At 39.3% G+C, this 26,048-nt stretch overlaps 1 protein-coding gene across 10 annotated transcripts in view; it reads right to left on the reverse strand.

The window, feature by feature from the left end:
* CCDC88A (coiled-coil and HOOK domain protein 88A) overlaps nt 1–26,048 on the reverse strand; it is a 201,921-nt gene that overhangs the window by 80,206 nt on the left and 95,667 nt on the right. For all 10 annotated transcript variants that reach the window (XM_090049774.1, XM_090049761.1, XM_090049766.1 and 7 more), the window contains exons 8-13: nt 25,740–25,909; nt 21,482–21,563; nt 14,297–14,455; nt 8,647–8,793; nt 6,637–6,781; nt 1,244–1,428 (exon numbers count right to left, since the gene is read on the reverse strand). In XM_090049774.1, the coding sequence (XP_089905900.1) occupies nt 1,244–1,428; nt 6,637–6,781; nt 8,647–8,793; nt 14,297–14,455; nt 21,482–21,563; nt 25,740–25,909 (888 nt within the window). The remainder of the gene's footprint in view (nt 1–1,243; nt 1,429–6,636; nt 6,782–8,646; nt 8,794–14,296; nt 14,456–21,481; nt 21,564–25,739; nt 25,910–26,048) is intronic.

The following is a 26,048-nucleotide window of genomic DNA, read 5'->3' on the forward strand; positions in this document are numbered from 1 at the left end:
CTGCATATGTGGAAAAAACCATGTTGCAAACACAAAAAGATAAGAGAGTCATCTCTGGAGAAAAGAAACCAGACCTACCAAAAGGTTTCCCAGGTTAGGAAAGCCCAGCAATAAAAAAAATACCGCACAAAGAGTTTTGTTTGTTCATATGAATGACAAAGGGCAATGAAAGAAATAACAACAATAGTAATTAAAACTCAATAAGGACTCAGTTGGACTATCGCTAATATTTGTGACTACAGTCTGGTATTGCCAGAAGATTTCTGGCAAAGTAAAAATCCCATGACTTGCAGTCAGTTCCTGCAAGTTGGCAATATTATAACTCACATAATATGAAGTGAACTAAATCAGTCTGGGATAGCTTTTGCTTTGCATTGTCTGATCTCTACAGAATGTGGAAGCTGGCAAAGATTTCTTTAAATGGCTTTTATACGACTGCCACCTTTCCACCCTTCTACCTTCCCTCTTACATATCTTGTGGATTCTCCTTCAATAAATATTCTAGTGACAATTGATATTTAACTCTATTAAAAGTTAAATCTGCTTTTAATATCACTAATATGACACTTTCAAACTATGATTCTTATATATTAATAATTGACAGATATTGTCATCAAACACTCATCTGACATGCACAATTCAAAGTGTGATCAATATAACATTGTTGTCAGAACATTTCCTTTTGCCTCTCACTGTCTCTCCACTGTGCAAATGCCTGTCAATCCAGTTTCCTTCTTTCCTGTATTATGAAGGTGCATACAATCTAATGGACAGGTAGGCACTGAACTCTTTATGGAATGATGAGGTATTTTAGTAAAAAATATAACAGACTGCAATCACTGCATATAAGCACAGTTATTGATTTCTTATTTAGGAACTAAAAATCTCCAGGCTCAAAGTTTCTCAGAAACTCAAAAAGTACTTCCTTTATATACTAATTGCATGCCTGCCAAATTTCAACATTAACTCCTTCTATCCATGATCCTATAGCTTTTTTGAAAAACTGGAAAACTATTTCTTGGATATGGCTTACTCTTTTTATTCCAAATTTGCCAAAAACTGAAACCTAATACAATCCCTACCAGGCCAAATTTGACCCGAAACGATCCACAAAGTGATAGCTTTCTAAAGCAGACCTTAATAAAGGAAACAATAGACAGTGCTACCTTAATAAAGGACCTTAATAAAGGAAACAATAAACAGTGCTACATACTTTATCTATAATATGCACACTAATGGATACCTTTTTACTAAGTCTGTGGTTTTCTTTTTCCATTTTCAGAATCTTCGAATTACTGCCTTCTACAGAACCCATTGTATTTTGCAGCTCTTCCACTGTCTTCAGCAAACTCTGGTTTTCCATTTCCAGCTTCAGTAATCTACTTGATGTCAATTCATTTACTTCATGTCCAAGTGACTTTTGTGGCACTGAAAGATTAAAAAAAAAAAAAGAAGAAGAATGTTACTTAACAGTAACTGGAGTTAAATAATTTGAGGGCAGCCTCACATTTAACATTTGTAAGATTTAAAGCTTGCATCATAATCCTCTAAAATTCTGCTGAGCAATGCTCATTACAGCCAAGCACCCATTTTCCCAAGCTGGCAAAGGTTATCAAAGGTTTAAAAGTGGAAATAGTATATAACCATTCTTCAGTTCCTATCATCAGTTCAAAAATTAGTAATGTAAGACTCCAAAGAAGCAAGTTAGATGGACAGGGAATGTAAATATACAGAAATTCACCTCACACAGTTCAGTTACTGATAAATAACCTTCTTTTCTTTGAGTGTGTTCTGAATATGTATATTTGTTGGAGTTAAGTGAGAAGTATAAGAAGTTGGTTCAAGGACTGAATAACTGCCAAAATGAGCATTAGGCTCTTGACGCCAGGTCAAGAACATACTAGAAGTTAATGCAATTTCACTTTTTTTGCATCACAGCCCAACCTCAAAAGTTATTTCCTTAAAACAGGTCTAGAACTTCAAGAAGTAGTTCTACAAGATTTGTTTGATGAAGCTATTGTAAAAGCATCTTATATTTGTCAATTTCTTTCTAGCTTTGTATACTCTTATATCTTCATATAGTTGAATATATAAAATTATTGTTAAGAATTTCCAAAGGAGCTTGAGGAAGAGAAAAGGTGCTACCAGTCTGAAACAAGGAAAATCAGAAGCACCTTCAGACCCAAAATGGAGGGGTATGGGGATTAAAGGACAGATAGCACTAGATTTTCCTTACTGAACATAGAAGAGAAGCTATTAAATCAGCCAGAATTACAGGTGCCTAAAAATGCAACTTACTTATATACCTAACTCCCACTGCTTTCAATTAAAAATAATAAACCCTTTTGAAAATCTTAGTAGGCAGCCAGTATGAACACCTGGAAGGGCCCTGGACACTGGGATCCAATGCTGGACCTATAGATCTACCAGAGAGGCAAACCTAGAGCCCAAGCTCTCTGGTTCTTTCTAGTTCAGGAAGTGAAGGACATAGAAACAAATGCTTCTCTGGAATACAAAGGCACTTTTACAAATGCTCCGGGGGTTGGGGGAAAGAGGGTGGCACTTCAATTAGAATGACTTGCTGTGTTTCTGCGCTTAAAAATGGCAGCAGGGGCAATTGAACTAAAGCTCATTTGATGAGCTTTAGTTCAAGCACCCCAGCGCCATTTTTAAGTATGGGGACGCTGATACGCAAGGCGCAGGAGGCTGCTGGAGCACAGAAATTGCCACGCTCCAGACTTGATTAATTGAGTCTGCTTCGACAACACGCTGGAATTCCAGGGCACTGAAGCACCCTCGGCACTTGTACATAGGTGCCCTAAGATTCAGGCTCTGGGTCCTGACTATATGCTTCATGTTCTACAGAGCCAGGGCCAGTGCACTGGGTTGATCTGGTGACCCACAGACCAGATCTAGCCCACAGGCCATCTGTCTGACACTCCTATATTAAGAAAATAAAAACTATTACTTTGCCCATTTAAGGGTGATGTTGGAAAAGCAACATTATGCACTAACTTAAACTTACTTTCGACAGTTATAGATGTAAAATAAAATCAAGTTTGAAGTAAGAGATAACTGCTTCAGTACATTCCCTTCTAAGCTGCCTAGAGGAGGAAATGCTCCCAATTTATTGAAGTGGGTTTGTCTGATCAAAAGGGGCATTTATACACATACTTTTTTTCCCCATGACGCGCTAGAGATCCACCACTTCAGGGCAGACTTGATTAATCAAGTTTGCTTTGCACATGAGCTAAGGGCAAATTGCACTGTGCTCTGTGCACACAAAAAATGTAAGCGGTGCGCTTTTTAACTAAAGCACCTCCAAGGTGTTTTAGTTCAAAAGCGCACCAGCACCATTTTCTCAGTGCTGACATGCATTTCACTGCTTATACAACAGCAAGCGTCGCAGCACCAGGTGCTTTCCAAAGCACCCAGAGCTGTGGTGCTTGCATGTGTAAAAATGCCCAGCGCTTCTGCTTTCCCATATGAAATCTGAGACTACCCCAAAACATCTTCATCAAGCTTCCCAGAAGTCAATCTATTAACATGAAAAGTTTAAGGCTTTTGTGAACACTCTCACATGGTCCCTGGGACAATCTAGTAGGTTGAAAGTAGGACTTTTGGTTTCAATAGGATGCTGGATGACAAGACTTGACACTTGGACTGGACTGTTAACAGTCTCCTGGCTTTGTCCTGACTTCTAAAAAGGCTTCTTGAATCAAGAGGAGGGAATAGAGGAAGCTCTTATTTTATTCCACTTCAAAAGACAAGGAGTCTGTCAGTGATGGTCTGCCTTGTTTGTCCCTGGAACAGAAGGAGAAGGACAGAGGCCATTCTCCTTGTCCAGAAAGGGATGGTATTATCCCTATCCCATAGAAACATGGTTCCACTGGGGAAAAAAAACAAAAAAAAAACCCAAACCTGTCCTTTGGCAGGCCACCCTTTCCAGTTCTGGAGTCTGTCATGGCTCCAATGTATCTCACATTTAAAGAGAATAAAAGAGAACTAGTTCTTTTTTCATACAAAGCTCCAAGGCCTGGGACAATGTGCCTATCTACATATAAATCAAAATCTACAAATACACAGGAATGGCTCAGACCCTGAAGTAACGCTCTGTTTTCCTCCACAAATAGCAATTAAACATGTCGCTGGAAGGCAGTATCACAGGCAGTAGGAGACATATCTGAAGCTTACTTCTGGCTAACCAGATAGCATCTGAAAACCAGAGGAAAGTGAACACTTTCTCTGTGGTCCCTCTGAGAAATGCTACGAAAGGTCAGTAGCACATTCCCTGTGAAGAAATGATGTAATACTGAAACCACATGAAAGTTCGTAATTCTTATAGTGTATAGCCAAGGAATGACTTTACAAACCTGCAAGCCTAAGTAATTTGTCTCTTTATCCTTACTTGTGACGCAGTGACTTTCAGGTTATGTGAATCAACCAATCTTTTTTTTGAAGTGCCAGACGTAACCATCCCATTGGATATGAGGAAAGATTTATAAATGCAAAAAGCAAAAGCCTATAATCTTTTCAAACCTTCAAGTAGAGTGTCCTGGGATTACAATATTACTGGTGTGGCATAGGAAAGACAATTAAAGCCAGTACCAAAGCCTTGGATGCCGAGGCAGTATGGTTCTAAGAGTCATGACCATTTCTTTTGATAGCTCTGTTCTGCTGAAATTGGGAAGGCCCTTTCAATATATTTTCTTCATTACTTGTACATGAAGGATGCAAGTTTTTCCACAAGAATAGAAAAATCCTGCAGAGACTTCAAAGTGGTATGCAACAACCGTTAGAATTGGGTGACTGGCAGATACCAGGGATTGTGGCGACAGCAGAAGTGGCATTTGCCTAAAACTCTTTTTGGCTTGTCTTCAGATCTGAAGTTACAGATACTGGAGCTTCTGCATTGGGTACCTCAGCACCTGGAATACAGAAACCAGCTTTCTGAGCATCAGCTGGTTTCAAAATGAGACACCAGAATCACATAAAGGATACTTTGACAGTTTCAGACTCAAGAAGTGCTGAAGCATTTACAAAAACCCAGTAGGTACTGAAGCCACTTCTAGACTTGAGAAAAGACTTTCAAACAATGAAATGCTAAGGCTCTCTCAAGAATCACAGATCCACTGAAGGATTTAAATTACTATCAGTTCTAATTCCTTTTCAGTTCTAGTCCAATTGGCAGACAGTTCCGTTCTGTTGAAGATGACTTAACCCCCCTCCCCGAGTATAATTTACTTAGTTTACATACATACATACATACACTTGGGGTCCATATGCCACCTATTCTGGGTACAGCATCAGCTGGAAAAAACAGTTCTCTTGAGCCTGGGTTCCTACAATCTTGGCAAAAGATTTGGTTGACCTGGAAAGATCTTGGGCAGTGTTTTTCAACCTGTGGTCTGCAGACCCCTGGAGGTCTCATAGACTGTGTCTAAGGGGGCTGCAAAAGATGGCCATGATCAATCAAAAGTATGTGAATACCCACACTTACAATTCAAAGGGGTCCACACTTCCATTTCAGATTTCCAAGGGGTCTGCACCTCTATTCAAAATTTCTAGGAGTCCACAAATGAAAAAGGTTGAAAACCACTGATCTAGGGATTATGGTATTACATATACAAAGCAGAGTCAAGAATGCCAAGTCCTAAGCACAAGCCTTAGTCAAGTGAGACAGACCAAAAGATCTCTGTACCACTTATGCTAGATATACATGTTGCCAAGATTATTCACTCAGATTTGAAGAATCTTGCCCAGCAAGAGGGGAATGTAAGAGGAATTTCTATTCCTGCAGTTGAATCTCTCAAGTTGATGCTGGTATTGCACACCATTGGCTTTATCCAATTAAGTCTGAAGTGTTTCCACTTCCACATCAACAAGGCTAAAGAAGTCCTCTAGCCCTGCATATATAAGATGCCCATGATGCAGGCATCTTTCTTAGGGAAAGAAAAGGTGATTACCTTCAATCTAACTTCAACAAACGGACAAACAAACAAAAATAGCCCTAAATGAGCAGAAATAAAACTGACAAGAGAAGCATCTAGGACACTTCATGTAACCTAATCTCATCTCTGAACATTAAAAGGGACTGAAGGGATTGTTGGAATCACTTCCCCTGGCATTGCCACAGAACCCTACACAAAAGGGCAGCTTTTAGCCCCAACAAATACTGCTCCCTAGAAGACTGTAAGCCTCAAAGCAAAGGAATGTCAAGCTTGGAAGTAGAAATATGCAGATGCCACTCAAAGAACAATTAGCCATTAACATACAGGTATTTTAGCCAATGAACTAAGGGAAATAGGAATTTTGATAATCATTAATGTATCACAATAAATCATATTTAACAGTTTCATACAGTAAGTCTTTTAGTTACATGGTTATTGCTTACTAAATTAAAAACAGAGTCATGACACATCGACTAAAAGGATTTCCTGCTATGTTTTTGTTGGTAAGCATAATTATGTAAACATATATACCTCTTCAGTGTTCATTTCACTGTACTATTTTGATACATAGGGTGGGAAGGGACCTAAGCAGATCATCAAGTCTGACCCCCAAATATACATACATTTTAGTTTTGTCATTTTCAATATTTTTGTTTAAACTGTCAGCAAGAATTGCTTTGTCTACCTTCAGTGAGCTCAGTAGTTCTATTCATCTGTTCAAGTTCCCAGCCAAGATGCAATGATTCATCCATGCTTTGTTTCTGAGCCATTTCTAGTGTCATATTTTCTTCCATGAGTTCCTCAATCTTCTTTCTGTCCATATCACGCTCCTTAAAAATTATTCACATGAACATTTAAAAACACGTCTCAAAATGCACAAACACATTACATTTAATAGCCTATAGTTTATAAAATACCATATTTTGTCACATATCACATGAATACATATGTGTATGTGTGTTAGTGTTAAATGGAAAGCTGATTTTCTGCTGGGTTGGAATCACCCTGATTAGACTCCTGTTCTACAGTGAAGCAGCTGTGGTACTCCTGTTTAAGCAGCTGAGGGAGTCAATTGATTTAATGGCTCATTGTTCTTCACTCTATAGGTATTAACAATCTGTCACTCGTTTTTAATGGTCCTGGTATTCCATTAATCAAACTAGCCTCTCTTAGAGCCATTTTGCTGTCTGCTAGTTGTTCTGGTTTACTTCAGAGTCTCTTTTGCTCTTTTCAAAATCACAGATCCTTCCATGAAGAGCTGTCTTTAGCAGCAGCTAGGAATTCAACTTCAGTTAAGCAGGAAAGGGAGGCTGAGTCAGCTGCTACCTACAGACATTCTCTAATATGTTCTAATTAGAATACGTTGGAATACCTTCAATTAATCAAGTTTTCTCTGCATTCTAATTAGAACACCTTAGTATCGCCTCAGCATCATGCGTATAAAGCATCCTATGTTTCAAAATGGCTGCAGGGGACCTTTAACTAAATCTCGTTGAATGAGCTTCAGTTAAAGTACAAAATGTCCACAACAAAATGTAATGCGGGGGGGGCAGACTTCATACACATGATGTTGAGCTATTTTAGAGCGGCTGTCCAGGAGCCACTCTAATTAAAAAGTGCCGCCCCCCCCCCCCCCCACCCTCCAAGCACATGTATAAGCAACCCTGAAGATTAGCCTGTGCCCCCGCACTATTGCAGCTAAAACATTGGAAAAACCTTTTTTCTTCATTCTGCCTTTCAAAAACAAGGTGTGTATTTTATTTGTTGTATGTGAGAAAATATATACAGCATGAAATATAGTGTGGATTCTCTAAGACTACTTTAAATTAAAGATCCTGGAGACAACTGGTAGAAACCTTCCCCTTACACAGAGCTACTCTACAGCAACATACCCTGCACCCCTTCAGAGTAAAGAGAAAGCCCACATGTTTCAGAGGCACAGCACATACACATCAAGCAGCATGAGCAGAACTCGATTTTCACTCTTGTAAGGTAGGCCTGTGCCTGTGTAGATATCTTTTATTAAGCTTGGGTAACCACAAATTAGAGTTACATCTTGTCCTCTCCTTCATTCTATCTATCTAAGCTCTGTCCAGTAATGAACCTCAGTACTATTACAATTAAAACTAAATTGTCTAAACATGCAAGATTAAAGTATCCTAGAGGTAATATATAAAGAAATATTTTCACCAACAGTCATATCGGGGGAAAAGAAAAGAAAAAACAAAAGTTATATAAAACATAATTTGCAGTTCTAGAAACAATATTTAATTGTTTTGGATACAAGGTGTTAAAAAAACCCAGAATATTTTCTGACAAAAAATACTTTTGTAAAAAACAGTGTTCAAATTACAAATTTTGACCAATATTATTTTAGATGGGTATTTAAAAAAAGAGACCAATTTATTTCTGTCATTCTTCTAGTGACTCCTCTTTTCCTACTCCACAAATTTTACAGCTCATAAACACTGTATTATTAAAAGGCCTTCCCCTTTGGAATATATGATTCCTTGTGGAAAACAAAAGCCGTTACCGCAATAACATCAGTTTTGCTTTCCGTGAAAACTGTAAGCAAATCAGGACATAAGTATTTTTCAACTGTGACTGGATTATTAAAAACCCAATACAAATTTGGAGCACATCAGTTGTGTTTTTCTTACAATTAAAGGCTGTGTATCATTTTCTATTTACATACCATCTCCATGTCATGTAGTTTAGCTTTTAATTGTAGGTTCTCTTTTTCTAATTCATGTAATTTATCTGAACGGGCTCGGGTCCCCTCTAGTTGATCTTCCAACATTGCCTTTGTTTCCAGCAACACTTGATTGTCTTCTTTTAACTCCTTTAAAAATTAAACAATTTGATTACAGTTGATGTTCCACAAAACTAGCTTAAAAACACATCAATGTAAGTACACAAAATAACTCTGTTTCTAAAAGGATAGTTTGACTTACAGAATTGTTATGAAGAACACACTCACAACTATATGCTACATAATCAAATATACAATTGCTAAAAAGAACACACAAAATTTGAAAACTGTGAATTCTTTGTGATGCAAGCAGGCTGCTGTATATAAATGACATTTCAAGTAATTTTACTGTGAACATTTATTATCTATCATTAGTTAAAGGAAGAGAATTCTCTCTACAATATTATGGATAAGGTACTAGTTAATTCTTATTTTAATTCTGATCATTCTAGGGTTTTGAAATTTGACCGGAGAAGACACAAACCTGATCAGTGTCCCAGCTTTATCAAACAGCTTGTTTGTTTGTTTTTTAAAATAATGTTAGCTTTATACCTGGGACAGGACACTCTTCTAGTTAATGAGCTAGGAGCTCTATCAATTACTCTTACAGCTTAAGATTGTTCTGTAATGCTCCCCTGTTACCCAAGAAACATAAATGACAAGAGTAGGTTGGAAGGCAGGCCTGGTAGAATATTGTATCAGCAGATCTCCACTCTCCACAGATTAGGAATACACAGAAGTCCCTGTAGCAGCATATTCAAGTAAAGAAGAAATAGGTGGTCCTTGAATCCAGGCCTCTGCTTTATTCAAAAGGATCTCACAAGTTCAGCTCTTTGAGAGAAACTTGATGATGACAAGTCTGGATTTTAACAAAAATTAAATTACTCTGCCCTAAGCAACCAGTGTTAACTGAGCAGCACATACAAAATGGTATCAGCATTTCAAAGTACTTGTGCAAAGCTATACCAACTACCTCACTGCCCAATAAAAACACTTCTCTCCCTTGCTTATACCCTCGTTTAAAAAAAATAACAGCAAGTAGATCCTGCAGGTATTTTATACTCATGCCTCTGCTTGGTATCAAGAATGCAAGAACCAGGATTAAAAGGATGTCACATGCCAGGGTTCCCAAAGCCATTATTTGATGGATATATAGTGTCATGGTTGTCGCAGGACCTTTATAAATAAGTGAATCCAGCCATAGTTGTGGGAAAGAGTGCTGCCAGCCTGGCAGGCAAAAACTATATTGAAAACATGAAGTAAAACTCTACATGCACCGGCATTAGCCAATTCAACCAAAAGTAACTTAAGATTCACACATGTAGATTCACCACATTGACATATCTCAAACATGGCATTAGTATTTATAACCTTTAATGGCATCTAATAAAAATAATGAAGAATGTGTTACAGCAACTGGAGGTTTTACCCCTGGAACATTTGCACATCTTTTTCACCGCAGCCTCTAGCCAGCAGCACCATATGAAAATGAAATCACTGAATGAACAGAAATATTTATTCTTGTACCTCACTGCACAAATGTTAAAAATTTTAAATATTTTATGTGCTATAATGACTAACTTGTCTCTATGTAGGCATACATGGATATCCAAATTAGCTTGCAACCTATACATACATTCAGAAGAACAAGTAAACCAAAAGGGGTTTTATGACATTCTGTGGAAATAAAAAAATCTACCTGCTTAGTTACCTGTTCAATTTTTGTTATTTTTAAGTCCCTCCTTCATCAAGTTCTTCCCCATATGTTACCAATCCCAGTTTCTCCAGCAGCACATATAAGTAGTTCATGAAATAATTTATATATTATGGGTGAAATTCACCCCTTCCAGATGGTACACATATGAGGACCCTGTTCTGCCCTCATGGAAAGAGGAAATGGAAAATGGAAAATGTCTGGTGTATTTGAAATTTACTTTCTTGTCCAGTTTCTTCAAACTGCTGCTTTATCTAGATATGGTGTTTTTCTAACATAAGTTCACCTGATATTTCTAAAACTAAATGCGTTATCAGTGTGCTAATTCTGTCTCTAATGGAGCTCAGAAATAGATGCACAGCTCCATGATTACCTGAAAAACATAATTAGCTTGTGATTCTTCTATATTGCATGATTTAAACTCTTAATTCTCATTTTTAATTGGAAAAAGATTCTTTGCTTGTCATGTAATCTGAATATTTTTAGGAAAAACAGCTCATAATATTTTGCCACCTAACATTAAACATATGGCTGTTTCATTATTGTAAGTGCATCTGTAACACTTACATTTACACTTCTCAAGAGCAGTTTCTCCAAAGTTTTAGAAATGTACATTTTTTCTTTTACATTTGAATCCAGCTAAATCTCACTTTATTCACACTTCACACTTAGAACTAAGCAATGTATTCCAACTTCTCAAAAAAAAAAAAAAAAAAAAAGCAGAATATGGTATTGAGATCTCAAATTACTAAGATTTCTTCACATTTACAAAATAAATTATGGATACTTGCAAGCATACTATGAGGCATTAACATTAAGGCTAAGTCACTGAAACGAAAATCTACAATTTTAAATTAATTAAATAAACGTGTTTGCCCCAAAGATTTCAACTTTGGTGTTGACAACACATCCATCCTTCCCATTTCCTTGACCCTATTTCTTTATTTTACCTTTAATCTCAAATCAGATTTCTTCATTATGAACTGGTAAACCCAAGACCAAGTGTACTGACCTACAACCACACTCATCAATGATGCAACTGAACACCTTCCAGAACTACAAATTAAAACTGTGACTAACATAATTACTCTCTATTCTGTCTGAAGGGAAAGACTGCCTCTGCATACTATTTTTAAATCATCATCAACACCACCACCACAGTAAAAATAATACTGAAACTGAGTAATGGTGTTTGTTACTGAAGGCATTTGAGGACACAAGGTTTGGTAAGCCACCCAGTAGTGCTCTCGGCCTATAACATTTACCAACTTAAAAATGAGATCACAGATTTTAAATGCGCGGCTTCCATAAGCTATAAGAACAACGGGGTAATATGGCTGGTGCTACTAATGGTCTTAGCTGCTGTGCTTTTTCCCCACTGCTGCTTTCTTCAGGCTAACACTTTTATTCTCAGGTAAAAGTAGTGTTATTATCAAAATGAGACATGACAACAGTATGTACTACCAGAGCCAATTCATCATCTATAAAAAGGTAAAACGAAGGGATGAAGTCTCCAAACCATCTGAAAGCAGAAAACATGTTACATAGGACAATCCTATGCAAGGTACCAGCACTAGCAAGAAGCTTAAAACAGCTCCTGAATAGGACAGCTTTGATAATCAGGGGGTACGTAGGATAAGGATAACAACAAAATCTAAAGTTTAACGTCCACATGAGCATATTTGGTTTACAAGGGTTTAAATTACCTCTTCCTCACCCATGCACAGACATCAGCTAAACAGTGGGTTAGCCAGATACCCCTAATTTTATTCTACAATATGTCAAACTACATAGTGTTGGCAATAAAGGATATCCTCTATCCTTGCTCACAGGGGAGATAAAAAAAAGCACTGAACAAGACTAGGATGAGTACCGAGTCCTTTAGAACTCCACAATCAAGAGGTGCATGAAAACAATTTAAATTTTCAGGCATCACTTTTAGTAATTTTTTTTTCTTATCTTATTGATTTCCTCGATTTTCTTTTAAAAGAAAGTCAGAATGCCAACCTAATTTTCTCTTTGCAATATATTATTTTACATTCCTGTTACACTGCCTCTCACTTAATCTTTCTTTATATTAAATATTAATGTATTTTCAATGTTTATTAATATAGAAGGGTTTACATGCTTCTAATAATTTTAGTATGTCTATAAAACCATTTCAATTTTTGTAATATCATTTTTCAAGGTGGGTAGCCAGATTGAATGTGAAAACATCCACTCAAATTATAACGTTATAACGTTTTATTTATAAAAGTTTATATACTCTAACACTATTCACTTTTTGCTTCTATGTCAGGACTTTATTGAATGTCACAGTGACACTTAAGTTTAAGCAATATAGGTCCAATAATCCCTTTTAATAAGCATTTGTTGGATTTAATCCATCAATTTGCTGCCTGTTTTCAAGTTTTGTAAATCCTTCTGAAGTTTCCTACAGACCTCTTAGTTTTTACTACCTTAATAATCATTTCATCGGCAAATTTTGCCATGTCACTTCATTCACTCAGCCATTTACAGATAATATTGCTGGCCCAGAAAAGAACTTCAGCCTCCAAATCTTATTCTTGAAGTTTTTTTCCCTCCCACAATGTCTAGGTTCTGTTCATACGACTCATTGATTCTATGATTCTAAGGGACCTAGACAGATCATCTAGTCCGACCCCCTGCCATGGGCAGGAAGGAGCACTGGGGGTGGCAGGGGTCATAAGACCCCAGCCAGGTACCTATCCAGTCTCCTCTTGAAGATCTCCAGGGAAGGTGAGAGCACCACCTCTCTGGGAAGCCTATTCCAGGCTCTGGCCACCCTTACAGTGAAGTAGTTCTTCCTACTATCCAACCTAAACCTATCCTCCCTCAGCTTGTGGACATTGTTTCTGGTGACTCCAAGGGGGGCCCTGGTGAACAGACTTTCCACGAGTCCCTGCTGCTGGCCCCTGATAAGGTTGTAGGCAGCCACAAGATCCCCCCTCAGTCTCCTCTTGCAGAGACTAAAGAGATTCAGGTCCCTCAGCCTCTCCTCATAGGGCTGGCCACAGGGGCCCTCAACCATACGAGTGGCCCTCCTCTGGACCCTCTCCAGGTTCTCCACATCCCTCTTGAAGTGCGGCACCCAGAACTGGACACAGTACTCCAGCTGCGGCTTGACCAGAGCCGCAGAGGAGAAGCAAGACCTCTCTGGACCTGTTAGTGATGCCCCTGTTGATGTATATGACAGAGTGCGGTTGGCTCTGCCTATTGCTTTGTCGCACTGGCAACTCATATTCATCCTGAAGTCAATCCTGACTCCAAGATCCCTCTCTGCCTCTGTGCTGCTGAGAGGGTCAGCCCCTAACCTATAACCATAATACTGGTTCCCTCTTACCTGTTCCCAGGTAAGAACTTCAACCGCCTCTTCTCTTTTATCTCTTTGTTTTTTCTGAAATATCTTAGGAACAAATGCCATCCTACTTATATTTTATCATCCCCCTTTCCTTATTCAGATGACTTCTAAAAAACTACATTCCATCATATTGTCCACAAAAAGTGACTCATTAAAAATAAGTTGCAAGCAAACTCCCTCCTTTAGGTTTGCCATATTAAGTATGTCTTTTAGATCCCAATCCCAACTGAGCCTGCACAGGAGGACCTTTCTACCCATGGAGAGTTTTGCTGACTTCATATAAAGCTCAATTGGAGTAAATGCTTGAACTTCCCCCCTTGAAAAGAGTAATTTATCATAAAAAACTGACAGACATATAATCAAGTACAAGAATCTATCAAACTGTTTTAGTCTTCATTTTTTTCAAAGTTGTTGCTTTTTCTGTCTTATTTTGACATCAGTGAGGAAATCCGTTTAAAAAATACTGTATGTGGTTAGTCTGGATTAAAAATATATACCTCAACTCTAGCTTTGTAGAATTCAATATCGTGCAGCCTCTCTTTATATCTGCTGACTTCACTTTCAAGCTTGTCAACTCGAATTGCCTTCTCACGAAGAGCATCTAACTCATCTCGGTATACCCTTGCAGAGCGAGCATCTGAAAGCAAACTCATATTCTAGAAAACAAAAAACAGGTATGTTAGGTAATATTCAAAATAATATCCTGCTTCCAATTAAAAAATGTAAACCTTAACTATACAGAAAAATAATATTTGTAAAAAAAAGTCAATATTTTATTAATGGAAACTACAGAACAATATAAATGCCTCCAAAGAAAAAACAGAATTTCTTTATACTTCCATATATGCATATACACACAAACACACTAGCATCATAAGTTTCCAACTGAAATTTTATTCAAACATAATTAAAGGGTCTTGATTCCTTTCCTTTTATTTGCCATCTGTAAAGAAAAACAGCATAAATAGGCCCTCTGTATCAACTAAAGTCAGATAAAACCTTTTACACACACTTGAAATTAAAATCAGGTTAGAAAAATGGTTCAGTCAGACTGAAAGCATTTAAAATTAGTTACTCTGGGAAGTATTAACAAACATTTAAAGGTAAGCAAAACAAAAATTAGGACTAACATGTCACCAATAACACGTTGGTCCTTTCTTATCAGCCTTTGGAAAGACAAGCATTTTATGGCTTTGATTGCTGTTAATTATATTTTTTTAAAACACCTGTCAATTTGCTTTGACACTCATAACATTTAATTAACCTCAAATTGTTTTTTTTAATGTAATCACATGACACATTGAAACTAAAATAATTAAGTACTTCCTTCACTACGTTCACAATCTTTCTGTATTTGCTTATACCAGTGGCTTTCAACCTTTTTAGACTCAAGGCACTCCTGCAAAAATTTTCAAAATTCAGCAGCACCCCATTTAAAAAACTAATTTAAATATATTACATGTATTAAAATATACATATTATAATTCTATTGTTCATTAATATGTTAGCAACTGATTTGAATAGGTCATTAGAATTACTCTATGTTCATCCCACTGCCACAGCCACTTCAGCAAGTTGGAACTGCACCACACACATCCTGCACACCTTCTGCAGAGCCAGATCAGGAAACAGCTTCAGCAGGTATGCGTGCTCTTGTCTCAGCTCTTCCTGATCTGGCCCTCCACAGTGTCTCCCAGAATCAGAGGCACTCAGGACAGATGGAACTGTCTCATATGCCTCTGTTTTCAGAACACATTGGACTCAAACTGACAAAGCAGTTGCAGCATTATGCAGGCAGGAATACTGTTTATGCTACAGCTCTTTCTGGTTTGTCCAATATGTCTCATGAAAATGGAGGTGCATGACACAGTTCCACCTTGTACAGGGGCATTTATCTCCAGGCTGCCACTGCCATGGGGTTAAACTGTCCCATACCTCTGTTTTCAGGAGGCACATTGGAGCCAAACTGGGAAGAGCTGCACCAGAAAGGCATGCCTGCATTATATGCATCTTTCTGCTGCAGCCTCTTCCCATTTTGGCTCCAATGTGCCTCCTGAAATATTTTTCAACTGCTGTTTTTGTAAGATAGCGTGTTGGATAGGATCAACAATGTTGTTTAAGGACTTTGGGACAGCACCACAAATAATGGTGATACAAATGTTCAGGGAGCTTGTGGACAGTTTTGAACAGGGGCGGGCAAAATCTGGCCCACAGGGTTCCTCAAAAAATTGAAGAATGTTTATCTGCTCCTGGCTGCCTGTCAAAGATGACAGGAGCAAGGGGCAGTAGGACCCAGGGGAGGCCTCAGCAGGAATGCAGCAGCCCCACCCCGCCCCACCCCCAGCCATTTCCCTGCACCAGCACTACTCTGGCACCACCTGGCTCCCAACTGCATCGCTGGACCACGCAGCATGGGACTGCGCTGGTACACCGGGGTGGAGTGTGTGTGTATACGCGCGTGCGCGTGTGAGAGTAGGGAGGGACTGTGAGTGAGCGTGTGTTCATAGAGTGAATCCCATACACACCCCACCATACACATGCACTCACCACCCTTCGCACTGCCATACACACAGACCCCCACCCACACACCATGTCATACATCCCAGCTACCCTCCTCCCACACAATCCCCCACAAACCCCCATACCCACCCACACCCCACATACCCATACACACCCATATACTCCCTCACCCCATGCCCCTACACCTATCCACGACCCACAGACACACCCACACAGTCGAGCTGTGCGAAACAGCTGTGTTTTGAGTTGATTTCAGATTTGGCCATTTCAAAGGACAGTGATTCGTTTCAGCGTTTCAGATCACTGTCCTGTTTTGTTTCAGCCGAACCTCCACCGAATCTGTTTTAAATGGGCTGCAAGCTTCTCATAGCCCTACTGTCCTGCTGGGTGGGGCTTGGGGCCCTGCAGGGAGCAGGACAGGGCTGTGACTGGGGGAGCGGCGATGCCCTCTAGCAGGCGAGAAGACCCCCCCATGCAGATATGTGATCTCCATCATGCCAGGTCGTGGGGCAGGGAAGCAGCACGGAACAGCGAGAAAGTCTGCTGGTCCCTGCCGCGCAACCTAGCTCTGCAGGGAGCAGAGATCCCCGCTGGGAGTCTCCTCGCCGCCACTGCCCACCCCATGCTGCCCTAGCTCTCTGCTCCCTGCGGAGCCAGGCTGTGCGACCAGGACCAGCACTGCCCCGCCATATGACGTGGCTCCACAGGGAGCAATGATCTGTGCCAGGAGACTCCTCGCCGCTACTGCCCATCCCGTGCAGCCCCATGTCACCAGGGCAGCATGGGGCAGGCAGCTGCAGTGAGGAGACCCCTGGCGTGTATCTTGGCTCCCTGTGGAGCCAAGTCATGCAGCATGGCAGCAGCATACAACTGTTTCCCTGCAAGCTTCACTCCAAAATGCCTTGTTTCATTTTGGTGCCTTCCATTTTGATTCAGATTCAGTGTTTCAGGCACTAAAATGGCCCGAAACACCTCTGAAATAAAACGGCTGCTGAATGTCACACAGCCCTAATACCCACCTCCCCACAATATACAAGAGTAAGACTTCATTTTAAACTATTATATGCCATCACCTCTATGTACACTACACAAACACATGTAAACCAGGAAAAAATATTTTTTTTAAAATCAAAGTAATGAACATTATAGATGTTTGCTTTTTAGAACATAATTTGGTATTTTTCTGGTTCTGAGATGGCAAAAACCCTTGCTGAAAGGAGTACTTCTGAAGGCAAGGGGATGGACTTCTGGTGGCAAAGGTCAAGGGCTAGGGGACGGGACCTTCAGTCACAAGATAGCAACCAGGGGGTGGGGCACCTGTCAAGGAGCAGGGCTACACATGCAGCCCTTGACAGCTTGCCAAAACTGGGTAAGTGGTCCTCCACCCGAAATAATTGCCCACCCATGGTTTAGGACTTCCCAAGGAATACCAAAGCCCTGGAGTCAGGATGACTCTCATGACAACTAGTGTCACTATGAGAGGAGTTATGTGAAGTCACCCACATCTAGGCCAGCTGAAAGATAGGATGTGGCCCCACATTGCCCCTCTATAAGGAGTGCAATGAAGGCTTCTCAAAAATGTTTAGGTAATCGATGGGTTAACAATAACAAGCACTAGAAATTTTAAAGTCCAATCACGCCAACATGGCCCTGTAGTTGGCTACCCTAGACTGCAAACTAGCAGAGAAAAAGATTTTCCAAGAAGTTCTGAATCTTTAGCTTTTCATCTTTCAGAGTGCTACAAACTTGGTGTCACTTGGAAACCTTCTGTGGAGTTAGGACAGAGATGGCTGTGTCTGTTATGTTATTGTCGCCAAGTCCATTAATTTTTCATTCATGGTGAAGGCAATCTTGCCAGGCCTTCTCTACTGGCAACTCAAAAGCCTGAATCTCCCAGTTACAGAGGACCTGGAAGCTCCTGGAGTGATCCATCTGGGGTGCTGATGGAAGGATGACCATCTCCTCAACAGAAGAGACACTGTGGTAGAAAGCCTTCTTTTCTGTCAGGCCAACAACATGCTTCTAACCTTGCTTAGTCTTTGGGTATATATTACTCATAAAGCAGCACACAATAAAGTTGCAAAAGAATGAAATATAAAGATAGACAGCAAAGGAGGGAAGGAGAGTACAAGAGCAAGACAGAATGCCCTAATTCCATTAAACACTAACCTTTATGGGAATTTTTTGGGGGAGAAAAAAAATCTCCCATAAATGGAAAGGCAAGTGCAAAGTAAGACTTCTGCTAGCATAAAGGGAAAAAAATCAAATTGTCCAATGTTACTAATTAATTAGCTTATTAAATAAGGCATAAAGACAAAGCTCTTTGGAAAAAAAGCTATTTAAAAACAGGAACAAAATTCTAGGTACGGATGTAGGACACTAAAAAAAAAAAATCTAATTATTCAAAAGGAAATGTACCACATTTACTTGAATAGAAGATGACCCTGATTGTAAGTTGACCCCCAACAATTAGGTGCCTATACATATGCAGTGAGTCTGTTCCAACAAGTTGCAATTACAGCACTGCAACTACATCAAGACTCAATTAATCAAGTGTGCTGGAGATTGGTAATCACCAGGCTGCAGCATCACGTGCATCAGCACCCCCACACTGAAAAATGGTGACAGGGGCGCTTTAACTAAAACTCATTCAACAAGTTTCAGTTAAAGCACCACCACTGCCATTTTTCAGCATGTGGACACCAATACATGTGATGTTCCGGGCACTTTAATTAAAGTAGGTCTTGGAGCCGCTCTAATTAAAGTGCCCCACTTCCGGAGCATATGTATAAATGCCCTTAGATTATATATATGGACAAATTATAAATTTGCTCTCATTTTCCAGGTACAGCATCTAACAATTGCAATTTTGCCTTGAATTTGTCCCCCTCTCACTGCGACATCAGGGAAAATAAATCTGGGGGTCAGGTAGCACCTTTGCTTCTCCCAACTTTTTACCCTGCAGCCCCTTCCCCATTTCTTTACTGTCAGACTCTGCTCTCCCTGGGGACATGGAAGTGGGGAAGAAATTTGAAAGTAACCTTGAAATGAAATATGGCTGTAACAATTTACATATAGTATCAGTGCACTTAGTTCCTCTAGAATTGATGCATGTCACTTTAATTTTTTTTTTTAATTTATGCAAGTTGCAGCACAGGTACTCCATGAACACACTTTTGAGCAGCACTTTGATACCTGCTTATATGTAGTGCAGGTTTTTTTTGTTTGTTTCAAACGCCTAAGCAGATCCAAATTCAATTGTGCAAAGCCCAATAGTCATGTTCCAAATTTTGAGTGAGCAGAGGTAAATCATTCAAGTCTGTGTGGCTCTACCACTGGCAAAGCATCCTCCTGTCCAAACCCATCTGTCCAGGGCTTCACATACTCCCCAAAGCAGTGCCAGGCATCTTACATGAAAGCCCAGAGCCTAGAGATGATGTCTGCCAAGCATTTAAGGCTGGTGAAGAAATGGGAATCATTGGAAATGGGAAAGAAAAGAACAGCTCCAATGCTGGAGTGAAGAGGAAGTCAAAATATATGCAATGTGTGTATATGCAATGTTGTGGCTAATCATGGCTTTAAGATGAATTGATAGTGAGGAGAACTGTGCTTAAAAGGCACTACCATATGTCTTATTCAGCTAGACTGCACTAATCTATCCTTGTGGTAGGGTCCCATCAGTATCTCAGCCCTTTTGACTACGGTCAAATGTAGCACCAGGTTTAGCTGGCTTCATGTTTCACATGCAGCTTAATTGCATTTCCACCCCTATCCCTGTCCTCCACTATGCAACCCCCTGCTCAGGTCTTTCTGTAAGTCCCTGTCCTTTGAACTTTGTCATTTGAACTTTTACATTTTTGGCACCAATGGCAGGGAGGGAGGCGGGAATGTCAGGGTTAGGTCTGGCCCACCTGGTGCCAGCCTGGTGTTGCAGCACCTCCAGACCCAGTACCAGCAACCTGCACAGGGAACATCATTCTCATCCCACCTCTTTTTTTAAAGGCCATACAAAAAAAAAAAGAGGTTCCCATCAGCTTGTCTGTCCAATGTGGACTATATGTTTTACAGTCATTTTCAGTGTTGGCTGCGTGTATACAGCTTCACAGTTGGTTTCCATTGCTGAATACATGCTGCTTTTGGTAGCAGTTTAATGACAGACTATCTATTTTGTGAGATTTCCTTGTATGAAATTTTAAGACAAGGGGCTTTTCCATGCCGCATGCCAATTGGGGGTGGGGGAAAAGCTTGTCTTGTATTCATGTAACTCAGGGGCTCTCAAACTTTGTGATACTACAACCCCGAGTGCTGGATGGCAGCAGCGGGAGATGGGAAGCTTGCATGCAGCAGCCGCCACCACCATCCATGCGGCTACCAAGCACCACTGCTGCGTGTACCCCATGGGAAGTTTGTGGCCTCCTTTTAAGTTGCTTATGACCCCCCCGGGGGGTCATTACTCATAGTTTGAGAATCCCTGATGTAACTAATAAGCTATGGTATGTTTCCCTATCCCACTTCCCCGTTTTTGGCTGAGCATTTGATTTCCACCATATAGGACAATATAAATCTGTATCTGAAAGATTTCTGTTGCATTTCCCCTTGTGTCTACATTCATTTTACAAACTATTATTAACCTCTAGTTGTCTCCTGAGGCAGAACTATGCTGGTATTTTGTCAACAGAATCCAAAAGTTACCCCTCAGTAACAAAAATCTGTATTTGTACCTCTCCCCTCTCTCTCCTTCTACTACCACAACAGAAAAAAGAAACTTCTTCCATCTACAGTGGTTAACTATGAATGCCCAGAAACACTTTTATATACAGTCATCCTGAAGAATAACTGAAGTTATACAAAAAGTGAAGGTTAATGGAGTTCCTCAAGATGACCTCTACAAATACACATTCATGGAAAATGCCAGAGAAAGGTACAGTTTGGGATAGGAATATACAGCAAAGTGAGAAAAGAGAATTTCTATAATTAAGTGGATTAAACTCACTGGATCAATTAGTAAAAGTTCAAGTTATACAAGTTCACAGTTACAAGTGTGCAATTAAACAAAGAACAATATAGAAATTGTATAAAATGAAAAAGAAAAACTAATACTATTATTGTGGTGGTAAATTTCTTATAAACTGCCTTTAGAGAATAGCTTCCAAGATGCATACCTCCTGCTGTAATCTCTTTAGTTCAACTTCCATCTGTTCAAGTTCTTGTTTACAGTCCAGCAACTGCTCAGTCTTTTCCTCACTTGAAAATACAAAAGAATATTATTAAATAATATAATCCCATATAATTAAATCATTATTTTCTTTGCTAATATTTATATTATTGTTTTCTTTATTTAATTCATAACCATGTTGTGTAGGAACCATATATGAAAATCTATAAGATTTTAATGCATGTGTTACACAGAAAAATATTTGAATCTTATTGCAGCATTTAGAAACATCTAAATAATATTTGTGGATATCTGTGGTATATTGGACTTAATATTGTGAATATGTATCAGAACTGTATGAGCAGAAAACATAACAGGTATATTATAATTATGACAAAAACAAGCATTCCACACCCAGGAAAATAAATTAAACCTAAAAGAAATCCAAACAAATTAAGATATGGAAATACACAATTAGCCATTCAAATGGTCTGAATATCATCTTCTTTTAGCAACACCATGCAATAACCTTAAATTTATGATTGATGAATATCTGTAAGTGGTCCCAATTAGATGGGTGTGTTTTTTGAAAAAATAATCATTTTTTTCAGTCAGCTAAGTTTGGTTGAGTGCCTCTACCCATAATAACAGGATACAGCTAGCAACCTTTTTTCCCAAATGTAGGAAAATACCCTGCATCTCCATAACTAAATATATCACTTGAAAGTTAAAAAAATGTTTCCATTTGAACTCGTACATTCTTATATCTTCCTGTATTAGTGAATACTCTTAAGATTTTAAATGTCTAATGAAAGAAAACAGAAACATAAGAAGGGGTAGATTAGAAGAGAATTTACCATAGTGAGTTACCGTGGAGTATCATTTAAAAAAAATTAAAATAAAAATCTAAAAAGAAAAACGAAAAGAAACATTTGTTTAAAATAAACAACTAGAATAGCATTGTTCTTTTATAAAGGCTCCTGTCTTAAAATAAATTCCATCTGGATAGGTCCCGCACCAGGGCAGAGTTCCTTAAATCACTGGGGCTCCACATGTGGTCAGGGGCCAATCTTTCACTGCTCTATCAGGACTCAAAAGAACAGTCAAAGGCATACCCATGTACAGACTTCCAGAATCCACAGAGAGGGTGTGTCTACACGTCGCCATACCGCGACAGTGCGCTGCTATGGTGATGTAGCTGGTGATCATATGAAGACACGAATGGAAGGGCGATGCATAGATGTGCCCATAAAGAATTAATGAAAACTCCACAGATTAACATCATCAGAATAGATAACTATGGTCCCCCTCTCTTACAACTCACTAATATTTTAATAAAGAAGATTATCTTCTAAAATAAAAACCTGTAGCTTGATTTTAGTAGAACAAACTAGGTTTGCAACTTTTATGAATAGAATAGAGTCCTTTCCAAAACAAATTTATAACTGATGGTGTATTATTACATTCTGCAATTCCTTGTGCATCATGTAGAAAATACATCTTATGAGCAAAATATTATTTATGTACTTTTTTATTAAGAAATTTCACTATTGCAGCACATTAAGAAGGTTCTCCACCAAAAATAGGTTATGTTGTTCATAACTATTTATTTTGGCTCAAGATATGAATTTGTACATTCAAAATTTAACATTAAAAAACTATGCAGTATATGGTACCAAGTGTTATGCATGGTTTAATAATTTAAAGTGGTCTAGAATTTTAAATATATTTCTCTGCCTTGGGGAAATTTATTTACAAATTAAATTCAAATACAGTGCAAAATGTTCAATGTTCAGAGCCATCACTGTGGTCTTAATTGCATGCTTCAACTACAGACTAGAGAGGATTGTACTAAATTATACAGAACACGGCAGTGTTCACTGTTTAGGCTATCTATTATCTGTCAATCAAACTAATAACAGCAATTTTTTCACTAATTTTCCTGGTGCAGCTGTTTATAGAATATCCTGGGCGGGCTCATTTCAAAAGACACATAATAATACAGACATCAGAAAATGAGAGTCATATCTTTTTATTCTAATCTTCATAAAGACCAAAATGTAGTGGGGGGAGGGAGTTTGCTGAATGAATCAACCAGATACTTAGCATAGCCAATTTTAGAAGATCTGGTCTACTGAGTCTTATAAAAGCAGATGAGTGATCTAATAAATGTGGCTTATTCAACTCTAAATGTTATCTGTTTTCTCTCTCCAGCAGACACATCGGGATAAACTCTTGGGTACACTGTTTCTACAATACAAGTTATTTAGTGTACATGGAAGTATTGGATCCCTTTAAAATTACCCATAACTAATCTTGGGCTGCATATATTTCATCCTAACAGGTCAAATCCTCACTGTAAATGTACATGATTGATCTGAAAGAAATAAATGGAGAAAGTGTGACTAGGGGCAGGCGGTAGTTTTAACTCTGCCCTCAAACTAGATTCTCTATTTGCTTCTTTCTGATTAATTGCACACATACACAGTTGTTTTTAAATTTTCTTCTAAATAAGTGCTCCTGCCACTTAGCTCAGAACATGCTTCCTTATAGCCAGGCTCACAACCACGCTTCAAGTGGAACAGGAGTTTCAATGGAGCTTAAGGCTTAAACTTCTCTTTGTGGGCTGCAAGAGATGGAAACTATTAAAAAGATGGAAGAAGAACAAGCAAATGTAGGAGAATGAGTGACTCAACATGGGGGACTGTGTGGATATAATGGCGAGTGTTTTCCACCTATCCTTCCTTACTTGCCTGCAACACCAAATTCTGTTTTGTCCTACTGCCTCGGACCATGAACATGAATGATAAATTTCCACGTCTAGAAATGTTTCAGAGACAGTCATTCAGCTTGCTATTACCCCCTCATCCTTTGAACCTTCCCAAAACTTCAGTGATCCTAGTCTGGGAAAGGTATGGGGGTAATCCCTGGTCTGAGAAAGCACTGTGAGCATTGCCCACTGCCCCAGGGAGGTGTTTTCTGGCCCAGTGGGCCCAGTGTTGCCCACCTGGGTAGCATACACAGCATTTAACTAGGGATACTGGGGTGCAGAGAATCTCTCCAAGTCTGCTTCTCACCCTGTCAGCTTTTATAACACTACCCTACTGCCCAGCAAAGGGGAGACAGCCTCCCCAAGCCCAATTGCTGGCCACATCAGCTTTGCAATCCCTACACCTGCTCCCCAGCCAGGAGGCAGAGATGGTAAGGGAAGCTAGCAGGGCCAGAAGCTGAGTTTGGAGCCAGCATCTTGAAGCCCAGTTCCTGACCCCGGTTTGAGGAAGATGTAAGCATTGCCCCACTGCTCCCCTCCAAACCCCTCTGCCCCTGGACTAGTCCTGGAGGGGAGCAGTGAGGCAAACCCCCAGTCCACTCTCCAAAACAGGCAGTCCAAAGTCTGGCTAAGAGGCAGGGAGCACTGCCCCACTGCTCCTCTCCAAGACCAGAATGGAAGGGAAGTGCACAAGCATTCATTCTTGCATCTCGCAGGTAGACCTTCAAACATTGACACCTGGAAGATCTTCCAACCAAAAGGGGTACATTTTCCCTGAGAAAAATTGAGTGAATGCATGTACATTTCTAGTTTTTACCAGGATAGCAACAATTTTTCCAATAGAAATGCAATTCCCGGACATGGCCTCAATAGCTAAGGTTAGAATATTCCTCTACAAGAGGATGCCTATACATATTAGATACACTCACTACTGATAAAGTAAGTACCTGGGCCTGAAATAATGATACTGGTGTAATATGTAAAATGAAAGGTAATGCTAATTACCTAATAAGAGAGATCACTCAGTTATACTAAATGGGGAACCACTGATCAGTGTAAGTATTGACCTACATGATGCATCAAGACTGCTGAAACAGACCCAGGAACCCTAAGGAAGCTCCATGACATGCTCTTAGGTGCATTTAGTGGTCATCATTCCACTGTATCACCACAGCATAAACTGACCATAGTGTACCCAAGAAGGTCACCCTTTATTCAGTTGGTGTTTTCTAGTAAAAACATCATCAATATATTCCTTTAACACATTCTAACATGCATCAGGAACTAAAGCTATACTCCTATTAATATTTTCAGTCTAGGAATTACCTTTCTTATCATAACAGGAAGAGTTATAAAATGCATTTCAAAACTGCAAATATTTTTAAACCAGACATATTACATAAAGAATACTATATACTGCGTGTCTTCAGCAGCACTTAAGACCCAACAATCCATTTTCACAATCAGGTGCGTTTTCCACTGAATATATACTTACAGTTCCTGCCTAAGTCTTCTTATTTTTGCTTTGGCATCTGCTAACTCCACTGACAAGTGCTGTCTGCTTTCAGTGCGTTTCATGCCCGGAGAGCCACAAGGTGATTGTGCTGCTGATGCATGAGGTAGAAAACGAAGACAGTCCCGCTCTTCTGAGAGTTCTATGATAGTCTAAGAAATAAATCATGAAAGACATTATTTCAAGTTGTTTCTATCTCTGACAAACAAGCAAATACCTTTTATAGCTGGAAACCTTTATAGAAGGCCAAAAATTGACATGATACAAAAAACAAATTAGGATGGTCTTCCA

This window comes from Crocodylus siamensis, chromosome 1 (assembly GCF_052110815.1).
Source record: "Crocodylus siamensis isolate JL-2025a chromosome 1, ASM5211081v1, whole genome shotgun sequence".
In the NCBI taxonomy this organism is placed as follows: Eukaryota; Metazoa; Chordata; order Crocodylia; family Crocodylidae; genus Crocodylus; species Crocodylus siamensis.